This window comes from Sorex fumeus, unplaced genomic scaffold (assembly GCF_029834395.1).
Source record: "Sorex fumeus unplaced genomic scaffold, SorFum_2.1 ptg000014l, whole genome shotgun sequence".
In the NCBI taxonomy this organism is placed as follows: domain Eukaryota; kingdom Metazoa; phylum Chordata; class Mammalia; order Eulipotyphla; family Soricidae; genus Sorex; species Sorex fumeus.
This window is the reverse complement of record NW_026606071.1, coordinates 28,198,786-28,226,413: the sequence shown is the minus strand read 5'-3', so window position 1 is coordinate 28,226,413 and position 27,628 is coordinate 28,198,786. Positions and strand designations below refer to the sequence as shown.

The window sequence follows — 27,628 nt, the reverse complement described above, 5'->3', positions numbered from 1 at the left end:
AGGGGACAGTGGTGTCCACATATTCTTTTATTTACAGGAGGGAGAAGTTTGTGTCTTCAGACTCTTTTCATGAATGGCCTGCGGTAGAAAGACACTGTCTAGACTTATTGAGACATAGTGATTTGAACTTCCTGCCATGAATAATATCATCCAGTTACTCTTCTATATAGAGAAAGAATAAAACGTTGGAACAGAAACATTACTCACCCTCCCAAGCCAGTATTAAACACAACTTCACCAGCAACAGAGGATGGATGGCCAAAGGAATATCCTTTCATCTTAGTTCCATCTTCCAGGACAATGTGTGCTGTCTGTGCCTAAAGAAAGAGACTCATGAATCAACATAATACAAAATGTGAAGCACCGCTAGTTAGGAAAATTTCAAAGATAGTATGCAAAAACTTATTAAATAAGTGCACTCTATATTTGATGAAAATTGACTCTAGATTTGGAAATGTGCTACTGTCACTTGGCTTTCTATATACAGCACTTGTCAAGGTGCATTTTGTTTGGTTTAAGTGATAACACAGAAGTATGTTGATACACTGTCTATTCTAAGTCTACTGGAAGAGTTATTCACAATCCAGAAATACTTCAATTTAACTGAAATCTTATGCATCTATATTTTCCTTGTTAATATTCCCTAGCTTTGCTCAAGTATAGCTTTAAGGAAAGTTCATAAGTTTGCAAAATCATTGTGAATTGTACCATAAAGCTCATCATTACTCTGAGGTTTGAGCTAGAAGGAATCTTCAAGGATATCTATCAAATTGTGTTCCACAGAGCTCTTGCATTTGATGTAATTCTCCCAAGGGCTACCCGCTTCACACCAGCTTTATGGTCATGAAGAAGCTGAAACTCTGTCACTTGAAACTCATACAAGAGCAAGCACTATGGAACATCTAAAATGTATTTTTCTTTATGTTAGAGCTAACATATCCATCTCTGGTTCTCTTTTCAACAACAAGCATTTTAAATTTGATTACTTTGCTATACATATTTGTGAAAAAACTTCTTTAAAATCTTAGGCTAAGGAAAAAATAGAGAAATTTATCTAATAGGCAGGCATCATCTACCCTTAAATGCTCTAGTATCTACAACTTAAATAACTTCTATCCAAATCTCAATTTCTAGAAAATTCCAGGATGATAAAAATATGCTACTTGTTACCTTGGAAGTGCAAAATCTAGACTATATAAGAAACTCTATAGGATAAAATAATTGAAGCATGGTTTAATTAAAATGTTGGTAGTATATTGATATTTAATTTGGTACATTATTTTAGATTTAAATTCTACATTGTGACTATATTTTAAGAATACTTTTATTTTTTAAGACTATACTAAAATACTTAAGGATAAAACAATGTGATATCTGATATTAACTTCAAAATGTTCAGAACAAAAGAATGGTTAAAGATTACAGATGCAAAATTTTGGTCATGAGAGAAAATACTGAAGTAAGGATAATCTTTGTAATGTTCTCTCCATAATACTTAAATGCAGGCATTAAAAGTAGACACAAGACCAGAGTTATGGTTCAAATGCTAGAGAACATGTTTTTCATTGTGAGGTCCTAGACTCAGCACCCAGTCTCAAGTATAGCTTTGAGCACTTCAACAAGAAAAAAATATATAAACATGCTAATTCTCCACTTCCCTTTCCTTATGTTTTAGAATTGGATCCTTTTGGATCCTGACATACCTATCTCTAATCTCGCCACACACATGTGCACATCTTGGTATGCAATAAAAATTCAATAAAAAAATCTGTATCTTTTCCATGTTCCTTTACTTTTATAAAAAACCTCTACTTATCAAGTGCTAAAATAGAAAAACTTCATTATTTCAGTCTAACAATCCTCTTTGTAGAAATATAGTGCCTAGGGCATTAGAGACCTAGCTAGCACAGTGTTACACTCAGCTGACCTGGGTTCCAGAGTTAGATACCCTGAATTCCATAAGGTCTCCCCAAGGGGCCACCTCCAGGAGTGATCCCAAAACACAGATTCAGGAGTAAGTCCTCAGAACTTCTAGGAGTGGATAAACTATATATATATACATATATATGTATATATATGTATACATATACACACATATACACATGTATGTGTATATGTGTGGGGCTGGAGTGATAACTCAACGGGTAGGGGGTTTGCCTTGCAAGCGGCCAACATGGCCAACCCGAGTTCGATTCCTCCACCCCTCTCAGAGAGCCCAGCAAGCTACCGAGTATCTCACCCTCACGGCAAAGCCTGGGAAGTGACATATTCAATATGCCAAACATAGTAACAATTGTCACAATGGAGACATTACTGGGCCGGCTCGAGCACATTGATGAACAACAGGAGGACAGTGACAGCGACTATGTATATGTGTATATATGTATGACACATATACACATATATGTGTATATATGTGTATATACATACATATATATGATTGATTTTGATTATGTAGTGTTGATTATCTTAAACTGATATGCTGTATCTGAATATAGATACATATTAAGTATACCTACACACGAAATCATTTTTAGAAATTCTCATTAAAAGTTATGTGCTTGAAATATTTTTCTTGATAAGTAAAATTATTATTTTTAATCATAGGGACAGTGTACCTATGGACAATGGATTACAAGTTTACATTTCTCAATAAATTGGACAAGTACTATTAAATACATTTTAATGAATGTTAGTATGTAAGTGTGTGTACATGCGTAGAGAAAGAAAAATAATTTTTGGCTTTCTTTGCAAAATCAAACTATCTATTTCTGAAGTAATGATTTGTTTTATCTATACCCAAGTAACCATTTCCTAAGATCTGAGCATTGAGACTTTTTCTTTAAATATTCATGGTTTATTCATCGCCAGTAAACTTTTCAAATTTCTCATTACAAAGGAAGCAACAATAATTAATCTGATATGAGTGATAACAAGATTTCCCTGGCATAGATTAACATCATATAAATTCCAAATTCTGTTTATGTATTGAAGAATTCACCATTGTATGTCATTTTTAAAATAACATGACATTCTCATTTTATATTTTATTTTGTCACTTGTATTTGCTTATAATTAAAGGCACAAGTTGACAATTTTAGAAAGTAAAAGTGATTATTATCAGTGTATTTCCAATTACTACTACAAGCTATTCAACTCTCTATGGTGATAACTCTAAGTAGAAGTATGTTTTGAAGGGAAAATTCTCTAGCTAATGTTGATGTGTTTCACTTAGTGAAAACATATGATCAAAATGAAAATTTGTTGTGAAAACAATCCTTTTCTAACTGAAGCATTATTTTCTGTTCTGAAAGAACTCATATGTAACCTATAGGCTTTCACAAAATAGAAATTCTATATTATTAAGTTAAATAATATAAAACTGCAACTAGACCCTAAAATAACTGCAGTTAGCTAGAACAGTTGGATGAAAATGAATTTTCCAACTCTTCTCTCTATACCAATTTATCTTTAACATTGTATTTATTTATTATATTTCTTTTTCTCTACTCTCTTCTCATAAAAGAACTTCAGATTGATTCATTGATTAAACGCTAATTGTTTTAAAAAAAAAAGGTAAAAATTAACATAAGTAAATCCTACTTTTGTTAGCCCAGTCCTACGATTCTATTTGGTATTTTTCTTCCTCTCTCCATGGGACCAGTTTCCTACTTTGCTTTCTATTTTTAAGCTATATTTGAGAAGACATTTACTATTATCTGAAATGGTCTGAAATGTGTACAGTATGTTCTTTTTGTTCCTTTAATTATATTTTTGTTCTTTTGGCAGATTTTTATAGATCTTCCCATTCTAAATCCCACTACACATTATATTATTATAAGTCTTCTCTTTATTGCCTATAGTACTCTTTATATTCCACTTAACTACATTGGCCTCCAATGAGTTTAAAATCATGAGTGCCAACTGATTTATCTGTGCATTGATGGCAGAACTTTGAACAAAGCTATTTGAAATCCTGTCTTCGAGCTAAGAGTTCCCCAAATGCTATTTCATTCCAATGAGTCCAAGAGAAATCATCTTGCTACCATTGTAAGATATTTTAGTAGCCTAAGTTCAAGTAGAAAAAGGTCCATAGTCTAGGCTATAATAATAGCAATAACTTAAGTCAATTGCCAGAGCACTTTGGAACTTTGGATGATGAAAGCACAAAGGAGACTTTAATGAAGAGAAGTATGTATACTCATCGAGTATCTGAGAAGAAATGAAAGGGTATCTTAAACGAGTTCTACAAAAAAAAACTTCTATGACAACACGGTCCCTAGGAGTTTAATTAAAAACATATGTATACACATATATACCAATACTATAGTCTTACTACCAAAACTACATTATTGACTTTCTTGGTATCATGTGTCAAATATCAGGTAAGCAATGGAAATACATGGTAGATAAATGCTCCCAGTTTTTTACTTAGCAAAAGTGTTATGTATATGCATGAATGGTAAAATAGAGGGAACCTTAAGCATAGTATAACGAAGACCTGAGAGGTAGTACAGGGGTTAAGGCGCTCGCCTTGCATCCCACCAGCTCTAAGAAGAAAGGAAGGAAGGAAGGAAGGAAGGAAGAAAGGAAGGAAGGAAGGAAGGAAGGAAGGAAGGAAGGAAGAGATTTTGGGGTCACACCCAGCTGTGCTCAAGACTTACTCCTGGCTTTGCACCAAGAGATCATTTCTAGTGGCCTTGGGGATCATAAGTGGTGCCAGGGACAAAACCTGGGCTGGCCACATGCAAAGCAAACATCCTAGTCACTGTACTGTTATTCCATTCCCAAGGGACACATCTCTTTAATAGAAAAATCTATCCCTTTTCCATTCATATCTTGTTATGAAAGTTTAAAATATTATAAACAACAAAAATTTTAAAGTTCAAATTTTAAGTCCAAAGTCTTTGCACAAATGTCATTCACATTTGTGATGAGATGTCCCTTGATACTCTAGTTAAAATAATAGTATTCATGCCCCCTTTAATCCCAGCTTCATTCTCCTTATCTGTTCTGTTTAGTACTCAATGTAATAGTACTCATTGTCCTCTAATATGGTGCCTAGAGTTTTAGTTACTAACTATCTTAACCTACTATAGTGTGAAATTCATTTTGGCAGAGTAGGCAGTCTGTTTGTTCACTCCTGTATGAGTGCTATAGTGCTAAAAAAAATGTAGCACTGTAGCACTGTCCTCCTGTTGTTCATCAATTTCTTTGAGCAGGTGCCAATAATGTCTACATTGTGAGACTTGTTGTTACTGTCTCTGGCATATCGAATATATGTGCTGTGCAGGGAGGATACTCTCAGTAGCTTGCCAGGCTCTACCGAGAGGGGTGGAAGAATCGAACCTGGGTCGGCTGTGTGCAAGGTAAATATCCTACCCACTGTGCTATCACTCCAGCCCCTAAAGAAAATAACCAAAAAGTATTGAAGAGTATTGTATATTTAGTGTTTCTTTTTTCTAGGTAAGAGTTTAAATAATAAGCACATACCTGCTTTGATTGGCATTTTTATGATTTTTAAATAACAATGCCTTTACATCCTAAATGTAGTGTCAGAATATGAATAGGTTATAGTGGGAAATAGAGGTGACTGACACTGAAAAAGGGGTGAATTGGGAAAGGCGAACAGATCATTACACTAGAGAGTATAAATTTGATATACTATATGCAAATATTCAAACAAATATTGTGTAAAGTTCAAACAACATCAAAAACAAAAAGATTATATAAACTCAATAAGTATTTTATATAGAAGACACTGCCAGTATTTGATTTAGGTTAACAGACTGTCTTATTCCCTTTTTCACTTTGCAAATATAGACAGTGAATAAGAGAGCTATCCTCTTCTAGTTTCCCTTTTCCTGGATAAACCATCTCATTTCTGTAATACCATCTTACAGATCTTTATTTTACTTCTTTGAGAACAGACTTAGAAAATTTTTCATGTAAATTACATTCCATATGTGACAGGATTCACCTAATGACTTAATTTTAACTGAGCAGTTATTTTCTTTAAAAACACAATTCTTCATCACTAATTAAATTAACCAAGTCTTGCAGAATCACTGTACATAACCACTTGGGTATGCCTAAGATCTTACCTTCATTCCTGCTCTGTCTTCTTTCCAAACATTCAAATTTTACCTCTTGTTAACAACCCAAATGTGATTACCTAGATAGGTACATTAACCAAATAAGCCATGAAAAACTCTTATAGTTCTTATTCTGGTTAAATAATAACTGGCATTTACTATTTATTGATTTATATTTAAGTATGTAATTAATCTTCTCCACCAGAAAAAAAAAACAGAGAGAGTCTACCTTTTCTGTCTAATATGGTATGACCCGCCCAGGACACAATGAAAGATTGGGAAAGCCTTTTTGTGTGTCTCTAAATTCACACTTTGGTTCCTGAGGTCAGTTTTTAGGGTCTTTGGAAAGGTCCCTTTGGCCTTGCTTTACAAGGGAAAAGAGAAGTTGGTGATTCAGGGACACTGGAATGAAGAAAAACTGCACCAGTCCACTTCAACTGGCTCCAATCAGAGAAAATGGTCTCATCAGTTATTCCTCAAAGTGAGATAACTGCACTTGTGAGAGAGTACATGCAATTCAGGCAATGGGACTTTCAGAAGCCCGTTTGCCTAGCAATCTAGCTCCTGTTCTCTAACAGATTTAATAGGAGCCGAGCACAACTCCAGAGATTTAATTGTGGGCTGAACCGAAAGCGTGGCGGGTAGTGCGTTTGCCTTACATGCGGTCAACCTGGGTTCAATTCCTCCATCCCTCTTGGAGAGCACAGCAAGCTATCAAGAGTATCCCGCCCACATGGCAGAGCCTGGCAAGCACCTCATGGCATATTTGACATGTCAAAAACAGTAACAACAAGTCTCACAATGGAGACGTTACTGGTGTCCACTCAAGCAAATTGATGAACAATGGAGGACAGTGCTGCAGTGCTACTATGGTGTATTTCTCATTTGATGATAAACATAAAGGTTGTGGCTGTTTAATTCATTATCACTCCTAAAATCCTACCATTAATAACTGCCTAGAAAATAAATTGGCTGAATGAATGAAGAAGGGTAGCTATCACGTGGCAAAGAAATCGCATAATTGTGCTTTTGCTTCTCAGAGGAATAAAGACTCACTTGCAATTTCTACTGCATTGCTCCCAAAATATGACACAAAATATGACTATATTTTGACTATTCCTCTAAGGCTCTGTTTATAAAGGTAAAAGGGAATGGGTTGCTTATAGATATATTTAACTGTGTGATTTATTTCCTGGAGACTAGGTAAGAAAATAAAAAACATCTACTAATAGTATTTCCTCTTCTGCATTCCACAAAGTAAAAACTTAAGCGAGTACAGTAATTCCTTCCTTTTAAAGTCATTACATCATAATTAAACTTTATTCACACTTTGCTAAAATTACTTTAGTCAGATAATTTGCTAAGAGTTTAGCAGAGTACTGCTAAATGATTTGATAATGAATTCAATAGAGGAAAAGCTGTAGCAGAAAAAAATATAAACATTCACACTCTTATCTCCACACTTAGCTATTACTTTGAAACAAAATATTGAAATTTTATTTTTTCATTTTATAACTTGATAGAAATTTTTTGCTACATTTCATGTTTCTAATTCAATGTATATTCAGTTAAATTGTTTTCTAAAATATAGGCTTTGAATTCAATATTTTTCTGGTACAGTTACTTCAAATGCAGAGATACTTGGTCTAATAATAAGGTATTGAATTTCCTAAAATACCTTAGGAATATTGACACTCATATCACCTCTCTTTTGTGGAGGGGCACAGTTGGCACTGCTTCTGGATCTAAACTCAGGGATCACTTGGGGTAGATTGAGGGAACCATATGAGAAGCCAGGGATTGAACCTGGGCTGACCACATGCAAGGCAATCACTCTACCTACTATACTATTGTAATGGTCCCACATATCCTCTCTGATCCTAATCTAGATAAAATTCCTCACATACATATAAATCTAGTTTAAAGTAATATAACTGGTATTAAAAATTGCAAAAGAGTGCACTTACTATGCAAAATAGTGCAGCTACTATGAACAGTAATGTAACTGAAAATATGATCCATACATTCCAAGACGTATGATCCATTGAAACTATGATCTATATGAACAATATGATTTAGAAATCCACACCTGTATATTTTGCTAAAGAATAATTATCTGAAAGAGATATTACCGCTGCATTGCTCACTGTAGCACCATTTATAAAAGGTAAAAGGTAAAGGCCCTCCCGTTGATCGTCGATTTGCTCGAGCAGGCCCAGTAACGTCTCCATTGGAGACTTTGTTGTTACTGTGTTTGGCATATCGAATACTCTCGGTAGCTTGCCGGGCTCTCCGGGAGGGGCGGAGGAATCGAACTCGGGTCGGCCATGTTGGCCGCTTGTAAGGCGAACGCCCTACCCGCTGTGCTATCGCTCCAGCCCAGCACCATTTATAATATGTAGAAAGAACCAAAATATCCATCAAAGATTAATGGATAAAGAAATCTGGCATATACATATAATGAAATTTTATTAAGCCTTAAGAATAGGCTACTATATGCAACAATGCGTAGGAAACCTGAAGACATTATTCAAGTGAAATAAGCTTGTCGTACACAGAAAGACAAATACTGCAGGATTCCACAAACATGAAAGTATCTAAAATATTCAGTTTTTCAGAAAACAAGAAAAGAATCAGTGTTTCCAAGAGTCCAGGGGGATGGGTAAATAGAGAGTTTCTTATAACTATAGTGACAATTATTCAAAATAAATAAATTCTGGAGTTCAGCTAGATAGGAGATAGCCTATTAAAAGACTATATTGTAAATTAAAACTTTGTTAGCAGGGTATATTTCATGTTAAGTAGTCTCACCAATAACAAAATACAATTTTAAAAAATAACTTCACCTCTTAAGTAATGTATATAAATTAATAAACTATTAATACTAGTAACCAATTATTTGTTTCTGGAATTTATGTGACATTATTTCAAACTGTGTCACCACCAGAGAGAAAAGAACCACATTATCACATATTCTTGCCTTGTAATAAGACCCCATCTATAAACTTCTCCTAATTCTGCTAACCCTCTACATTTCTGTTAAGGAGCTATTATCATAAAAGTTATTGGATGACCCTAATCCTTAAATTCTTTGATTAGCATTCAATTATCCCCATTCTTTGTCTATCTAAGACTCTCCATCAATGATTGTCAGTCTTTCATGCATAAATATGTCTCTTTACATGCTGGTTATTCTCCCCAGTCCCACTCACAATATGCTCACAGAAATAACTCCAACTTAGAATTGACTACCAATTTTTATGTGTTTTAACTGCACTCAGTGTGCACTGTCTATATTACCATGTATTTTAACAGTCTAAGTAATCTGATATCCTATTAGAATGCATCTACTGGAACAGAAAGCCCAAACTTCGTCCAATTGTCTGACCACAGAAGTAGCCCGCTGCTGTGCACACTCATAGTGAATGCACAGAAATACCAAATACATTGTGATCTTAGAATATATTCATAGTGACAGAAGAGGGTTTTAAAATAGTTGAGGGATCAAACAGAGAGTAGAGCCAGTGAGCAGGGTGCTTGCCTTACACATGGTTCATCCAAGTTCAATCCCCTAAACCCCATCTGGTCCCCCGAGGCCCACAGGAGTAACCCCTAAATTCAGAATATGGCCCCCAAACAAAACAACAACAAAACAATTCCTTAATGTTCACTGACTTCTGGTTTTTCTTTGCTTATTTTTTGTTTACTAACATTTACCTTCTCAAAAGCGAGGATAGATATTTGCATAGCTGTAGTTTATATCAAAGTGTGGAAGGAGATCAAATCAGGAGTGGGTTGAAACATATATGACTAACCTTGAACATCCCTTAGTTGAATCTGAGGATGTGGAACCCATGGGTCAGAAGGATTGGTTAGAAATAAATTAAGCATCTGCAGATTTTGTATCCCAGGGGGTCTTAATTGCCAACTACAGTTCATATCAAAGGATGACTAATGTTAAGTTTGAGCGAGGTCAAAATTAATATGTAGGCTTTTTATCACTGAGGGATTAGTATACCCTTAACCTCTTCATTGTTTAAAGGTTGATGTATCTTATTAATAAAATTCTCATATCCCATCACTGTATTTCACCAGAAATAGAGAGCTAGCAGTGTCTGAATCTAGTATAATTAGGAATCCAAAACTGGCCATAATCTTACCCTACTTATAACTATCAAGTCAATTTGTAGAAAATGTGAACTTAACTGAGTTGTTTTACCCTTATTTCCCCCGAAGTATGTGTATTTATACTTTCTAGTTCTCTTTTAAAGGAATTAGAAGCAACTTAATCAAAAACTCTATTCAAATTTATTTACTCGAACATTAATTTAAAACTAGCATGGTTAAACTATAACATGCTGTCTATCAAGAATTACCTATATGTAAATCTGCGAATTTTCAGAGTAAAATGTCAAGTCATTAATTATATCCGAGGATTTAGAGACAACCCTGCTGGTTCTGAGAACGGTTCGCACTAACCCCAGTCCCTTGAGTTGTTATGCATTCAAGACTATTAAGACGATAGTTGCTGTAGAGTTGTGCCTCTCAGCCACTGTTTTAAGCTGCTAGACTCTTAAAATTAGCTTATAAAATAAGTAGTCAAAATTTATTTTTTCTTTTGACTTTTGATTTTGACTTATGATGATCAGGATCAGTGAGTAAAATTACTAATCTCTATATCCTAATGTTACCAAATGTTACTTTTATTTGAAAATTTGAGGGAAGAACATGAATATGATTTATATTTTATACACATACTTACCTGGGCTAGGTAAAATTTTCCCATTTACAAGATTTCCTTACTATTTGAAAGTAAAGCATTACTTTGGAACCTTTCGTGAATCAAAATGTATAAAGATAAGAAGCAATTATGAATAGTTTATATAGAAAAAATGGAGCATTCCAGGATTCAAACTATAAACTAGAAATTACACAAAAATACACATAAAACCTAATATAAGACTAACATGTAGTAAAAGCAAAATGATGCTCTCATCCAATAGAAAGTGGTTAAATGAAGGAGCTCACTAGTACTCAATTGCTGCTCAATATGTCCACTGAATACTATTCCCAATTTTAATCTTCAATATATCTCTCTTGATTTTCAAAGGCATATATTAATATAAGTCTTTCAAAAAAGTGCTAAACTTTGAACTTGCAAAAGCTTAGGAACACCTATAATTGCAATTAATATTTAACCTTTCATTTTACAATTTTGCTCTTCTCTATATTACAAACATTTCTATTACACACTTTTACTAATGCTTCTCAATTTTTTATAAACTAATATAAACTTTGTATGTCGTGATTATTCCTAGCTCAATGCTCAAGGATCACTCTTGGCAGGCTAGGAGGACCATATGCAATACCAAGGATCAAACCCAGGTCAGCTGTGTGCAAGGCAAATACTCTCTTACTGACTGTACTATATCATAAGCCCCAACCTAGCACCATTCTGGACTAATTTCGAGGATATTGATCATATACTCTCAATCAATTTCTTTCTGGTCTTTTAGTACAAGGTATTGGAAACAAAGCAAAATGAGACTTTTATTGCAATCTCAAATTGCATAGGGCAGATACCTACATTAAACTTCTGCAAACATGGAGGTCACCAGATTACATGAAAAAGAAACAAATTGAAAAAGAACTTTTTTGTAATAAACAGGACAATGTTGAGTTTGAAGTGGAAAAAATATGTCAACCATAAACAGCCTTGGCCCTGAAACAACCTACTTATAGAATTAGTAGTCATTATATACAATGAGACCCTACTGACTCTTTGATTTAAACATTTTGTTTTCAAAATGCAAGCAAAAAAGTGAAAAAGAAAGGGACAGAAAAATGTAACCCATTTTATATTGAGATAACTACATAAGCAAAATTACAGCAGGAGTTAGAGCATTCTGAAGGCACGTTAAGCAACAGTGGTGCCTTCAATATATAACAGTAACAAAATGCCAAATAAAAAAGATCTATATGCTCTTTGGGGCCTAATTAAATTTCTATCCAGATTTGATACCTATGTATTTCACTTTGTGTGTAAAAGAGATATTGTGTGTCCTTGTGATAACTACAACACTTACATGTCTGTGAAATGGGAAAAATGACATTGTTTCTTCCCTAGGTTATGAGAATTCACCAGTAAAATATTCTGTATGTTAAACCCTCAAGCTAATTTAGCAATAAGTTTCATAAAGATATGAATATAAAACATGGTAGCTATAATAATAACCTAAAGCTAGTGCTGGAAATGAAAATGATTTACCCTGGGAATTGAACTATATTGCTCTTAAATCATTTGTCTATGTAAATTATTTGCATATCACAAAAAATAGGAGCCCCATGTGTTTATTTCCATTTTAACTGAGGCCTAAAGCTAAATAACATATTTGATTTCTGGCATACCTGATGTTTGTATCTATTAGTTCACATTAGCACCCATCCTCCTAAGGAATAAAATAAATCTAAACAAAGCTTTGATAAATAAGGCAGTTTAAAGTCAGAATTTATTTCTGTTTATTATTGCATAGTTAGCATGGTAAACAGTTTCAATATCGAAGTGTTCTTTATATAAAAAAATATTTTTTTCTTTTATTCTTGGAGTTTTAATACCAAAATATGAATATTTAAACTTGCAATTAAAGCATAATTTGCTATGACTTCTCTAATTTTAATGAGACTTCTCTGAAATTAAAATGCTTAACACCTCATGATGTACAGCAGAATCAATTTAGCCTCACTACATCCTAAGTTAATGCTAAGTCATCTAGTTTTGGTTAAACATAAACCGATGTGGGGGGGGGGGGGCATGCAGTGGAATCACAAAGTTAATTTGCAAAAATACATCTGTGTTCTGAATATTTATAAATGCATGAATCAGATTCAAAAGTCATTTCATTTTAGTTACTTTCTCATTACAAGTAAATAAAGCATTAAGAAAAATTTTATCATAAGGCATGTTAATATAGTACAAGTTTATTGACAAGTACTTAATGAGCATCTGCTATGGAGTAGAAATTATGACTCTGAGAGGGGTTTCCAAAATTACAAGCCAATTTTTACTTTATGGTAATAAATTAATGACTTTAAATTTAGTTACACATCAAAATATAGCTATTCAGTGAAATTCTTTTTTGTGGATTTTATCTTCTTTTCTTTTTCCTTTTCTTTCTCAGGGCCTATTTCTTGCTATGCACTCAGGGATACACTGGTGGGGTTCAGGGGACCAAATATATGTGGTGCTATGGCTCAAACCTGGGTGCTATAACTCAAATCGCCTTCAAGATAAGCACATTACATACTGTATTATCACTCTGGCCTCTCAATAAAATTCTTAATGATACAGTCAGTCTAGAATCCATTTGTAAAAGGCTTCACATTGGCTGATTATATAAGCAATAATCTCCCTATGAAATGTGAAAGATCAATATATGACATTAATGGGGAAACACTGCCATGTATTTTTCTAAATAAAAATAGAGGAGAATTGAGAATATTTTGTGAGCTAATATCAAGCCTGTTGGATAAATTATAGGATCACCTAGAGATCAAGTAGTCTAATACTAAATTTGACCCTGGTCTAGGGAGTGTCTTCAGCTTGCAGCCTTCATAAAGATCCTGAGCAAACTGGTCATGTTAAGGAAAATCTGTTTTCCCTAGCAGTCTCTGAAAACTTAAAATGAGCAAGATCGTATCTTAAGCATGACCTTTGCTTAAGAGATAATTATGCTTAAGAGATTTTGGAAACACTGCAATACTAACACCACTTTTGTTACAAATTAGAAATGCAAAAATGCTTAATAAAAATGTGATGGCAAACATTAATGGGGAAACACTCTTATTTACACAAGAGTCAGACAGAAATTCACTTTTAGATCTGCAAGAAGTCAGACTAAGCATTGGAGTTGCCATCCAAGAACTGGAAGCATGACAACAAGACTTGTTGGTATCTAACTAACTGGTAATGCCAGTTCTTGGGCATTTATTTTCCTAGTCAGTATTCTTAACTAAGAATTAGATTGGGAACAGGAGAGTGAGGTTTCTAAGACAAAACACTGAATAAAGGGGAGAAAGGCCCAGTGGTGTGAAGGCCACCATCAATACTGCACCTTTAGATTTTCAGTGCAAACCTTACTCTTTCCATCTAAGTGCCTTTCTCTAGACTACATTGTGATCTACTACAATTTTCTCAAAGATTTGGTGGACATGTTAGTATGTCAAGGAATTGTAGCTAACAAATGGTCTATCCTTTTAAGGTGAAGAGATACAAAGAGCACTATATGAACAAAAATGCTCAAAAGAGAGGTCATGTCCAAGTAAAGAAATATTGTCCACCTCAGGTTGTAATTCTAACTCTGCACTGCTCGTTTAAGATTGGAACATAATTTCTTATTTAAAAATTCTGGATTTTCATGGATAAAATTTAGTCCTTAATCTTATCTACATACAGCAAAAATCTATTATCAGAAATGTTCTATAAAAGCGATAACTCTATTCCTACTTTCACCTCAAATATGAACAAAGATAAACTCTATTTCCTGTGAATATCTTTAAAACTATTACAATATAACTAAATGATCCTAATTGTAGGAGTTTCTATGGTTGTCTGTTTGTAAGGAAATGACAATAGCTCTTCAAAGATAGAGCTAAGTAGATACTTCATTGTTAGAATCAGAAAATAGCAAAATGAAAACCTTTCAAAGGGACTAATGACTCCCAGGGCTTATTCATGTCTTAAGAACCAAAGAGGACACGTGGGTTGCCAGGGTTGCTGACTTAATTGTAGCATAGGACACAATTTTTTAATGAATAGATTAACTCTATTCATAGGAAACTGGAGGCTTTCAATTTTATATATTTAATTTCCAAAATAATCTGCAAGTAAAAATAAAACAATGTAGTTTTGGTGGTTTTCTGAGACATATAAACAGAAGATTTTAATTTGCAAGTATCCACTATTTATTGTTCAGTTATTTTCACTTAAGATTCTCCTATAATTTTCCAGGGTATAAGTTTCATATTTTTTGCCAATTAATTCATTAAAATGCTAGGATTTACATCTTGAATTTGTGATATTTATAAAATAAAATATTTACATGATTTTAATTTATAATAATCAGTCTTCAAAGATGAGTTTACTATTAAGGCAAGGTAAAAAGATTATCAACATAAATATTCAAGTAAATTTATCTTGTTTTCTATAAGTGGTTATTTTAATAATGTAAAGCTCTGATCTAAATCTCCATTAAGTTTTTTGACATATAAAAAATTTTAATTATCTAATTTTTGATTTTAGGATCTGATTTTAGTGTATGATGAATTTGAGTGAATCAAAAATTATTTCCACACAACAAATGACAAAATTTAGGTCCAGAGAGATTATGTTCCTTGGCCAAATTTCGAGATTTAATAGATATATGAGAGAAATTAGAATTCAGATCTTTTTTATTCCAATGCCATCTAGTATGTTTTCTGCTATACATTTACAAACAAATAAGTACTAAACATTTTCAGTACTAATAAAAAAAATATGGTGTCTGGGGCTGGAGCTATAGTACTACAGGTAAATTGCTTGACTTGCATATACTGATCCTGGGTTCAATCCCAGGTACCCCATGTATCCCTGAGCGCTGCCAAGAGTGATCCCTGAGCACAGAGTCTGGAGCAAGTACAAAACAAAAGAAAACCAAAAAAAATGAAAAGAAAAGAATATGGTCTTTAAAATGTCCATTTGTTATGGGTGTTGGTCATATATATCCTTAATATAAAATTACTTTAAATTATAAGGTACTTTGATGATGCTTCTTCTTCCGTATAGGTAAAATGCACTCATTTCTATAATCAAGAAACAGTCTAAACATTAGCTGCCAGCAAATAGGTAAAGGAAGTTTGCATAATAAAAGTACAATTATATCATTGCTGTTTCCAGCAAGTAATTCACTGCTGGCCTCACTGTCCATTGCCAAGGCAACAAACCTCAAGGGCAATTCTTCCAGATCTTATCACAAGACTTTTCCCAATTCATTTACTCTATACAATCTGCTAGAAAATGACTAAATTTTAGTGACTGCTCTCAGTGCCTTCACTGACCATCATATAACAAACTCATAATAATTTCAACTCTTTCACATATGATGGCCATAAACAAAGAGTATATTAGGATACATCGTCTATAAAGGTAAGGTTTTAAAAAATAATAAAGGCAAGAATAAAGTAGGTGGAGGACTGTTTTCAAAATACGTGAATAATAACACAAGTCCCCTTGGACTGCTGTACAGAATTTTAATTCACTATACTGAAGTTCAAGAACTTCTATTTTTCATGTTTGGCATTCATCCAAAATGTTGGCCAGTAATGATTGAGTATGAGTAATGGCTTTAACACCATGAAATGATGGCTTATTCCGCCTACAAATTTGTCATTCTTAGCTATGAATTTTGGCAGGCCCTTAAAACAGATCTGCCACCAGGAGTTAGAAGAACTATTTTCACAGCAGTACATGCAATTAACCCCTTCTACTTTGGTTGTATTTGTGGTTGTAGACAGCTCTCCTATGATCATGGAACACTACTTCTCAATCACCTCTATGACATTGTTAATAATCATTATATTTCTGTTTCTGGTATCTGATGGCAAAACATCCACCCCTACCTATCTGTTTTTCTGAGAAGAGAAAGATATTTCAATGACACAACAAAAGTAGGTTGAAATTATTTTCATTATATCTGTTTTCTACAATGTATGATTTTGAGTATCCTTAAAATGTTACAAATGCTAAACCAAAACTACATATCCACTTTCACACTTTCATTGTTTACATCTAATCATGGTTTCTTTGATGTTAATTTAGGAAATTTATGTTAAAATAAGTGGAATCCAAGAAAAATGGGAATTCCTGGGTTTCTTGATTTTAAATGAAGTTTCTTATGGTTTCTGTGAGATCTTTTATTAGTTCTTTTTCCCTACTTCTCTCTCTCCCCTCTCTCCATCTCTTTCTCTCTCTATCCCTCTCTCTCTGTGTCCTCTCTCCCCATATATACACATCTCATTCCACACTCATCACTATCCCTCTCTTTTCCATTCGTTTCATTTTCACTCCTTTCCTATTATCCTCAGTGAAGACCACTAATAAAAAATCTATAACCATTGTTTAGCCCTTCACATGTCACTCAAGACTGGAATTATATTGAGTCCTCACTTATACAACCTCAGCAAAAGGAGCTGTGAAACCATTTAAAGGGGTTTTTTTGTTTGTTTGTTTTTTGTCAATACAGTGAATTTCAAGTAGCATACTATTAGAACCTATTTCTTCCATTAACCAACATAGGTTACTTGCTTTGTTTGTTTTGCTTTGTTTGGTATAAAAGAGTCAAATTAGTACCTCCCATATAATAAGGATGTGTTCTACTGCTGCACCATATTCCTAGGTCCTAAGCTATTTTCTAAAATTTAGTTTTTCTGGCTCTCAATACAATTGAATTGAAACAATGAGTTCAAAAATACTGTGATTACTTAAATTTTATATTCACCAGAATATGTTTTTCCACTGGAAAATTTTCCATGGAGTAATTCTGGATTTCTCCAGTAATGAATGCCCTCATAAAGTTATTGGAAAGAACCAAAGTTCCCTATATTTTCATAGTGCGGTGGTAAAAGACAGGAGAGTACCTTGAAATGCCCCCTGCTGGACCTGTTCCTCAGTTTTAGATCACTTACAAAGTTATCAACTACCAATGGTCTCAATCTTAATCCGAAGACTACAAAAATTTGGCCTTCTACAAATGGAGGGAATATTAAGAAGCAAAGACTATGTCTGTATGATGATCTGAAAAGTCAAAATTCTATGAGAAATTTCCTCCCAACTATTTCTCAAAAAAAAATAGAAGGAAAGAAATTAATTTCCGAAAGGAAAGCTTCACAGCGAGCCCTTATGGGATGGGATGCAACACCTACCTATTGCGATTTAGCTCAGACTGAGATGAGCAACTCCATTTTTGAGCCCAAACTGTGAACAATAGTTTCTGGGCACAGGCAAAGCCCTAGTGGATTGTTCAATATTTGGTTTCTAAACGAAACATTTATATTTTACAAGTTCATAGGAATTGTGTCTCTTCTTTATTTTGGATGAAAATTACTGTAATTTTATTTTGAAGAGACAAAAAAGATTATTGCTAAATCAGTATGTTCCCTAGTAAAGCAAATATTAATAAATTGGCACTTACTATTAGGACTATCAGATCTGCATTTACTTGGGAAGGAACATTTGTTTCAAACTAGACTATACCCCATACAATTTTAACCAAAACGATGGATATGGGGATATTACCTTGACAGAAAGAAGCCTGATGCCAGGTTTTGAAAATTTCCATTGATGGTTTGCAGTCACATTGGTAAAGCCAAAACCGTTCTTCAGGGTCCTCACCACTTTGCAAGCTGTCAAAATCCGCGTCATTTTGAAGAGGTGGATTTGGGACTAAAATTAAATGCAATTATATACAATTTATGAGAATTTTAGAAGAAATATTAATTAAATAAGAAAGAAAGCTGTGGGGGTGCAGTCAGAAGCTTGAGGCTGACTGCGAAGCAAGCTTTGAATTTCCATTCATTCTGTCATTAAAAGCCTTCAGCCACAGCTCCACCTACTCTTAACCCCACCTCCCAGAGGTAATGTCCGGAGATGTTCCATGGACATGTAATACAAATTGCAACACATCAAACACTAGCTGCTCCTACTGAAATAATGCTAGTGTTGTAGAAAACCAGTCATCCATCAAAGGAATTGCTTATGCAGCTGAATAGAGTAACCTAGACACAGCAGGCAATTTTAGGAATATCACTAACCCAGAGTCACAACTATCCAACAACACTGCAAATTAAAGGCTTTTACTTGTGTTGGATATGGTATAAGCTTGCTGTAAGACATTTTTGAAGGCCAAATAAACCGGAAAATATTTCTTGGTAGAAAAAACATTTTAAAAAATTAGAATGAACTATTCTCCATAAAGTAAGCTTATGTATTTTAGTTAATAAAGTAGTATATTATATTCTTAATATTGCATTGCCTGTAATGTAAATATCTTTTTTCTAAAAACCACTAATACTAAACCACAACTGAAGCAAAACAACTTCATATAACCCTCTTGAGTGCTCAGTTTGCAGATATATGAAACAACGGCAAGTGCAGATTTTAATCAAAGTACTCTTCAAACAAGATTTTTTTAGTCACTGAAATGTTACATATATAATTTTTTAAAACTTCAGCATTTCTTCCAACCAGACTGGAAATTGATTTACTTAATCTTTCAATCCCACATTTGATCAGGTAGCCAAAGGGTCTCATTGGCTGATGGAGACTCTTACTTAAGTCATGTGTCTATGTAGATCAGGAAACACTAATCTTCACTACTCTTTCAAAGGAAGGCAAGAAACAGACTCTCATCTATGGGTGTCCATAACAGGAAGAGTCACACAGAATGGTATGGAGACTGCAAGCTTCCCTGACATTGAAGCTTAAAAGACCGCTAAAATTAGGGAGTAGAATAAAGATGGAGTTTGTTGTTGTTGTTGTTGTTTTAATGAATAAAGACAAAACTCAACCTTCTGTGCTAACATATTCGTGATTAAATACACAAGGTCAAAGAAAGTTTGGTACATTTACACAATGGAGTACTATGTAGCTGTTAGAAAAGATGAAGTTATGAAATTTACATACAAGTGGTACTACATGGAAAGTATCATGTTAAGCGAAATGAGTCAGAAAGAGAGGGATAGACACAGAAAGATTGCATTCATCTGGGGAACATAAAGCAACAAAATGGGAGACTAACACCCAGGAGTGGCCAAGGTTAGTACCAGGAATTTTGCTCCATGGCTTGGAGGTCAGCCACGCGTGCTAGGGGAAAAGGAAGCTCAGATAGATAAGAGAACACCAAATAAAGGGTGTTGGGAGGATCCTCCTAGGGTGAGAGAAGCATGCTGAAAGTAGACTATAGACCAAGCATGATTGCCACTCAATGCCTCTCTTGCAAACAACAGGACCCAAAAGGAGAGAGGGAGAACAAAAGGGAATGCCCTGCCACAGAGGCAGGGGGGATGGGGGGTGGGAGGGATGCTGGGATCTGTGTTGGTGGAGGATGGGCGCTGGTGGAAGGATGGGTACTTGATCATTGTATAACTGAAACCCAAGTACAAAAATTGTAAGTCTATAACTGTACCTCATGGTGTTTCACTAATAAAAAAATAAATTAATTAAAATTTTTTAAAAAACTGGACCGGAACATAGTCTACAAATTTCCCTTCCTTCCTGCATTTGATCTGTAAAATGAAATTGTGGTAATGAATGTTCATGTGGACCAGTGCACTGTATATTTTTACTAAATTTCTGCCACTGTTGTTTTATTACATTCTATTAAAAATAGAATAAATTAAAAACAAATTTAAAACTAAAAAAATACAACTGTTAAACAACTGTCATAGCTCCTGGTGAATAAAAAACTAAATAATGGTTTCAGTCAAACTTGTATGGATAATTAATGAAATAAACGATATTTCAGTAGTATGCACAAATACAGTCAAAAAATAAAGGGAAGAAGGGAGGAAGGAGGAAAGGAGGGAGGAAAGGGAGGAAAAGAAAAAGGAAGAAGGGAGGGAGGGAGGGAGGGAAGGCGAGTGGGAGAGAGGGAGGGGCTGGAAGAGAGGGAGGGAAGAAGTGAGGAACCATCTACTGCCTTTTGTGTATGCAATAAAGTTTACAGGATTATGCTGATTCATATTTGTGAAAAATACAGAAAAGTATACTAAGTAGATGTGATGGCATTAAGTATAGACACATAAAATCATAGAATATTTTTAAGTGCTAAAACAATTTGCTAGAACATAGATTCAATGTACAGAGTGGAAAAATGAAGAAAATACTTTGATGTTTTAAAATCCATAAAAAGTATTCAAGAAAATTGTGAAAATACATTGAAAAAATTTGAAATTGTGTGAAAGAAAGATAATGGAAAATCAACTATAGGAAATGAACGTGAAGAAGAAAAAATCCCAATTTAGAGAACGAAGGAAAAAGAAACTACATACTATTTAGTACAATTTTCAATTAGGCTTTGCTCTCATTACTTATATATGTTATATATAATTATTTATAATTGTATATTCTAATTTAAATAACAAAATGCAAAATATATTGGGATAAAATTCTTATCCTAATTTGAAAATTGATGTTTATTAAGAAAAATATGTTAAAATTAATGAATAAATTTGGTGACTAGAGCACAGTACTCTATCCATTAACTCTATCCTAACTATCATTTTTCTCAATTCAGGATTGTTTGTCTAGTGTGGTTCTGGATTTGAATCTAACTTGAACACTCAACTCAAACACTACTTACCATTTATCATTTTCAAGTTCACCCCACCCCCAAAAGATTGTGGACTCATGAGGCATAAAATTTCTAAGTCTCCAGTTTATTTTTGTTTATTTTATTTTAGTTTAGTTTTAGTTTAGTTTATTTTAGTTGATTTTCCATTATCTTTCTTTCACACAATTTCACATTTGTTCAATGTATGTTCATAATTTCTTTGAATCCTTTTTATGGATTTTAAAACATATCAAAATATTGTCTTTATTTTTTCACTCTGTACATTGAATCTATGTTCTAGCAAATTGTTTTAGTACTCAAAAATATTCTATGATTTTATGTGTCTATACTTAATGCCATCACATCTACTAAGTGGGTTGGGTATTCGTCTTGCATGCAGCCAACTCCTGTTTGATTTCCAGCATTCCATATGGTACCCAAGTCCACCAGGAGTGATTTCTGAGCAAAGAGTCAGAAGTAAATCCTGAGCACTCTGAGTGTGTCCCAAAAGAAAAGAAATTAAATCAACCATATTTTCCAAATTCTAAAGGCATACTTGGAGTGAATACTGTGGTATATTTTTCTCCCTTCATTTCATGAGTTTTAAATAAATATGATAGTTGGGATATTGAAAATCCAGCACTTGAACAAAGAAATTAAAATGAAATTTTTTCATAGTATACCATTATGAAACAAAAACAAAAAAGATTAACAACCAAAAAAGAGATAAGTTAAGACTGATTTTCCAAAGAGTTGTCATTTTAAAATATAATTCCATAACTCAAGGCATTAACTTAATAGTATGTCTGAGTTACAATGCTTTAATTTTTATCAGGCTGAAGTGCTAGTTAGAGATGATGGACCATGTTTCCAGTCATCAGAATAAATGGGATGAGATAAAATATTTGAATTTGTTAGTTAAATTTCCTAAACTGGAGACTTAGAAATTTTATACTTCATGAGTCCACAATCTTTTGGGGGTGGGATGAACTTGAAATTGATAAATGGTAAGAAGTGTTTGAGTTGAGTGTTCAAGTTAGATTCAAATCCAGAACCACACTAAACAAACAATCCTGAATTGAGAAAAATGATAATTAGGATAGCGCTAATGGTTGAGGTGATTAGAGCTGATTTGCAAGGTAAAATTTACTGGAAGTACTATAGATTTATAAAAAGACATTTGTTTTTCAGATGTTAATTCTTTTCCTCTCCTCGACGCTCCCAAAATATCTGTACAGTGATGGTGAATGACAGGTCACGCACAGCTGGCAAAAGGAAATTGTGTGTCAGAAACTTTATATTGCATTACCAGTAGACATTTATTAAAAAAGCAAAATATTTAATATGAATTTAACCTTTCTTTCTAGTGACACATCTATGTTGTACACAGAACTGGGCTAATTTTAATTTTCTTTATGTAATCTCATATATAAAATTAAGATTATATTAAAATGAGAACATCTTTTATGTTTGACTAGGTAACATTTTAGTACATTTTGCTTAATGCTAGGAACCATTTTATATCTTCAATAAATTTGGAAATGTCTTTCCTATTAAGAGAGTAAAAGAAGAACCCTTATATACTTAAGAAACATAATTATTTATCCTTATTTATGAAGAAAGAAGGTATTGTATGCTTTTAAAATCTCTAAGGAAACTTAATTTGGTAAATTTGTCATCCAAAATAAATATGTTCTATATCAAATACTAGGTATAAACTTTTTAATATTGATAGAAATTTTTATACTTCCCCGACATAAATTCTGTTAACACTACATTGTACTTTCTAGCATTTATTTCTGCTTTCAAAAAGATCACTTATGCATTTATGGACAATACACAATAGGTATATTCAATATCAGTAAATATTCCTTTAAAACTTTAATAGTAATAGTTGCAAAATATTCCCTTTTCATTGTTTCTATTGTTGCTACAATGCATACAAATTAACATTTTCACCAATACTGACAAAAATACTTTTCAAAAAATTTGCCCATCTACATTACAAATAATATTTACAAAGAATATATCCATTACAAAAAATTTATTCTCAGTACATTAGATATAATTCTTTGTTTACTTGATTACCGAAAATTGATTTTCATTTTCATTTTAAATTGCAAGTGAAATTAAACATTTTCATACTCATTCAATTAATAGCATTTATTTTTCACATCTTTTTGTTTTCATCAATCTAGCTATATTAACAATGAAGAAATATTATAAAAGTAAACAAAGCACTCATTGTCTGCATTTGTACTGATTACAAAAATATTCTTCATTTGGACAACTATTTGCATTGCATTAACAAGGGGATACCTGGCATCAATTAGGAAAATTTGAAACAAGCTGATCTTCGAAAATAAAGGTCTGGGATTTGGGAATTAAGAGAAATAATAGCACATGGAGGTGGGAGAGATGGATCAGAGAGATATGAGCATATTTTCAGCATGTGGAAGCCTGGATTCAATCCCAAACCCACATAGTCCCAGGAACTTCCACGAGCTACCCCTGAGCACTATGATACTTCTGGAGATGGTCCCCAAAATAAATTTAAAATAATCAAATAACTGTTCTGCTAAAACGTCTTACAACTGTCAACTAGGAACCAGAGTGATAGTACAGTGGGTAGAGTGCTTGCATTGCAAAAGGTGGACCCAGGTTTGATCTCTGGCACTCCATAATGTCCCTGTGCCCTCCAGGACTGATCCCTGAGCACAGAGCCAGGAGTAAACCCTGAGCACCACCTGGTGTGGCCCAAAAACAACACACAAAAAAACCTTTTTTAAATAAACTGCCAACTGCCCTCTGAAGTGTTTGCTGCTAGGTGCTTAATTAGAGATGAAGTTTTAAAAATGAGGTGATCTATCAAGAAGTCTTTAATGGGAGAGAGATGTTGCTCCATGGTAGATCATGTGCTTTAAAAGCATAAAACCTGAGATGGTCAGTCTTCTGCTCAATAAAAAATAATCAAAAAAGATAGAGCCTTTAAAATAGTGAGTAAGCAAGTTAACCCTCTAAAAAATGATTATATGAATAAGGCTATTCCTTGATTCCTATCTGATCAATAATGCTTACTTCAAGTACAAGCAAATACAATTGTTAGATGAAAATAAGAAATTAAAAATGCTTAGGAACAGGAAGAGAGATGCTCAAGAGTTTGACAAAAGGAGGTGGGAATGATAGTACAGCAGGTAGGGCACTTGCCTTGCAAGCAGCCAGCCCAGGTTTGATTCCCGGCACCCCATATGGTCCCCTGGGCCCACCAGAAGTGGGTCCTGACCACAGTTCAGGTGTGGCCCAAAAGACAAAACAAACATACAAACAAACAAACAATAACAAAATAAGAATTTGGCAAAAGGAATCTGAGAGTATACATGCTTCGCACTGACAGGATTAACTTCTGAGAACAGAGCTGGGATTCCTACTGTCCCTTCATGAGGAAAAAACAAAATCTACAAAACTCTATTTTAAAAAGAAAAAATTTAAATAAGAATAAAAGTATGTCAAGAGGAGGTAAATTCAAAGTAAAAAAAAGCAAAACAGTATCTCCCCTGCCAAAAAAAAAAAAGTGAAAATATAGATGCCCCCACAAACACAAAGTTGCTTTTTTTAAAAAAAAAGAGATTTGAATAACACTCACTTAAAAAATCACATCTTCATCACAAAAAATTAGGATATACAAAAAGATTATTCAAATAAAACTTGTACAGGGATGTTTTACCAATAATGATAATATACCGTATTAGGATGATGAAAAATGAGGATTTTTTAAAATAACCAGATATCTTTGAAAATTTAATCATTTCTAATACAATCCACTCTTTAAGATCCACTTGGCACGCTGCTGAGTATGAAGTGAGGAGTCAATTTTCATGCATATGCTTATCAGTCTAATATTTGAAATAAAAAAAGGTGGAAGTGCTACAACAGGAGGTTGAAAATGAACCTGGAAAAGATATTTTCAAAACTATTTCATACACATGATAGTGAAAGGGACATGTGATTTTAAAAAACAATTAAAAATATTATCATTTATAAATTCCTATTTGAAAAAAGCTGAAAAAAATGTTAGTCGGTATACGAAGCATGAAGAAATAAATATTACACATGTCATGGCAATTTCTACCTTTATAAAAAGCCATAACTTCTAAATAGTATTATTAGATGTAATCTATCTTAATTATAAGGCATTGAGCACATATTCTAGACCATTTTGGGATGCATATATATATTTGTAATGAAATGTATATAACTAGAAGAAAACACTGTAAAGTAATATAACAATGCTTGTTATGTCTTTGGGGGTAAGAAGAACAATGTCTTAGAAAGCTTACTGAGAATTCACAGTGACCTTGGCAATTAAAGGCAGCCAAGTACAGAGTAAAATGTAAGCAAAGTAAGGTCAAGTGTAAGTTGAGAAAAGAAAAAATGCAGATAAAAAGTTGTGGAGCCCATATTATAAGGAAATAAGTCAAAAATCATATGTAAAAGTCATAAGATATAGTAACCTGTCTAAAATTATAATTAGTGTAAATTATTAAAATTTTAAATGAAGTGTAATAAAGGTGGGGCGCAAAGTTCATCAAAAAGTTACATATTTAATAACTAAAAACTATGTAGAGTTGAATTTTTATGAAATGACTATTGCATTTAAAACCATGTCATATAAGATGACTAATCAAACCTTTAATCTCATGAAAGTGAAAACATGAAGTTATTAGAAAAAAATCTTTCAGTGGAAGGTAAGACATTGGGATCTAGAACCACCATATATTTATCACAGATCTAAATTAATATAAAGATCCATACAACACAACTATGCCATGAACATAAATATAAAATCAATCAACTTTAGTGGTTACAATAAATGTGTTTCTGCCTCAAACTTAGGGTAACTGTCATCTGCTGGATCACCTATTAGATCACAGATCTAACGAGGTCTAACTAGCATGCCTCACAGTTCACTTTAAAGCAATTTCTGAAACACAGATACAATTGCTCCCTATACCAAAGATGAGAATGCTGAGCCTCAGAGAATAACTTCTCTGAAATCATTCAGCTATTATTAGCTTCATGGCCATCATCATAAATGAATGTAGTCAAAATTAATCCTTAACCTAAGATGTCAATTTTGCTAAGGAAAGACAGAGGTAACAATATGAAATGATTTAAAAATAGGCTGGTTAAGATACAATTTGAAGGGAAGAATATATGATTAGGAAGATGGTAGTGTTCAAAAAAATTATAACTGAGAATGAATAAAATGTAACAGTAAAAGTCAGTGGCATAAGAAGCTAATCATAAATTCTATCATTTGTTACTATGTTTAATGATGCCAAAATTGTGATTCAGCAGCAGAGCACTTGCATTGCATCTGTGAGGCCCTGAGTTCCAGCTGCAGCACTGTCCCCTCAAAATAATGATATGTAAGATAAAGTAAAATAATGAGAAATGAGGAAGATAATACAGAAATAAAAATATCTTTGCCAGCAACCTAACAGGACTAATTGACTTGTAATTAAGATCATTTTATATTCTCAGAGGTATATAAAATAATAGATTTAAAATAATTTAAAATAATTTTTTTCTATTACATTGTTTTATAAATATAAGATATGGGTAGCTAAATAAAGCAAACCCTGCTCTTTATTCTAGAGAAATTTAATGCTATATCTAAACCTCTGTAGAAATTTGTTCTGAATAACCGCATTTCAAATGAGAATAATTTTAAGTGATAGAACAATTAATTGAAAAGATTAACAATTACATAATCAAACTTTATACTTAATATTGGCCTAAGCATTTTTTGAAAATTTGTCCTAAATATACCTACTACGTAAATTTGATAAAATAGAATGACCAAATCATTAGGCAATCATCATTGTAAATAACAAATATTTCTAAGAAAAGTTTAGAAAATTAATTCATCATCAGCTTTTTTGAACAGTGATTGTCATCGCAACAAAACCATCATGCAAAGTGCTGAACAGAACGAACAGCTCTGATGGACTTGTTTTCTTAACTTCTGTTGAAAGTAAACACCAACGATTTTGCAAGGCCCAAAAGAGCAACTCCGGCCATGGTAAGAGGTTATTGATGGTGATTCAGGTCATGTGCTAGGAGAGTACTGGATTGTCTTTAAACATATTTGATGATCACAGAGAAGCA

General features: G+C 33.3%; 1 protein-coding gene across 1 annotated transcript in view; it reads right to left on the bottom strand.

Annotated features, from left to right (window-relative positions):
* The window catches only part of CPS1 (carbamoyl-phosphate synthase 1), a 120,820-nt gene extending 102,132 nt beyond the window's left edge, over positions 1-18,688 (bottom strand). The window contains exons 1-2 of the mRNA XM_056111879.1: positions 18,424-18,688; positions 208-317 (exon numbers count right to left, since the gene is read on the bottom strand). Of these exons, the coding sequence (XP_055967854.1) occupies positions 208-317; positions 18,424-18,549 (236 nt within the window). The 5' untranslated portion in view covers positions 18,550-18,688. The remainder of the gene's footprint in view (positions 1-207; positions 318-18,423) is intronic.
* Between the last annotated feature and the right edge of the window lie 8,940 nt (positions 18,689-27,628).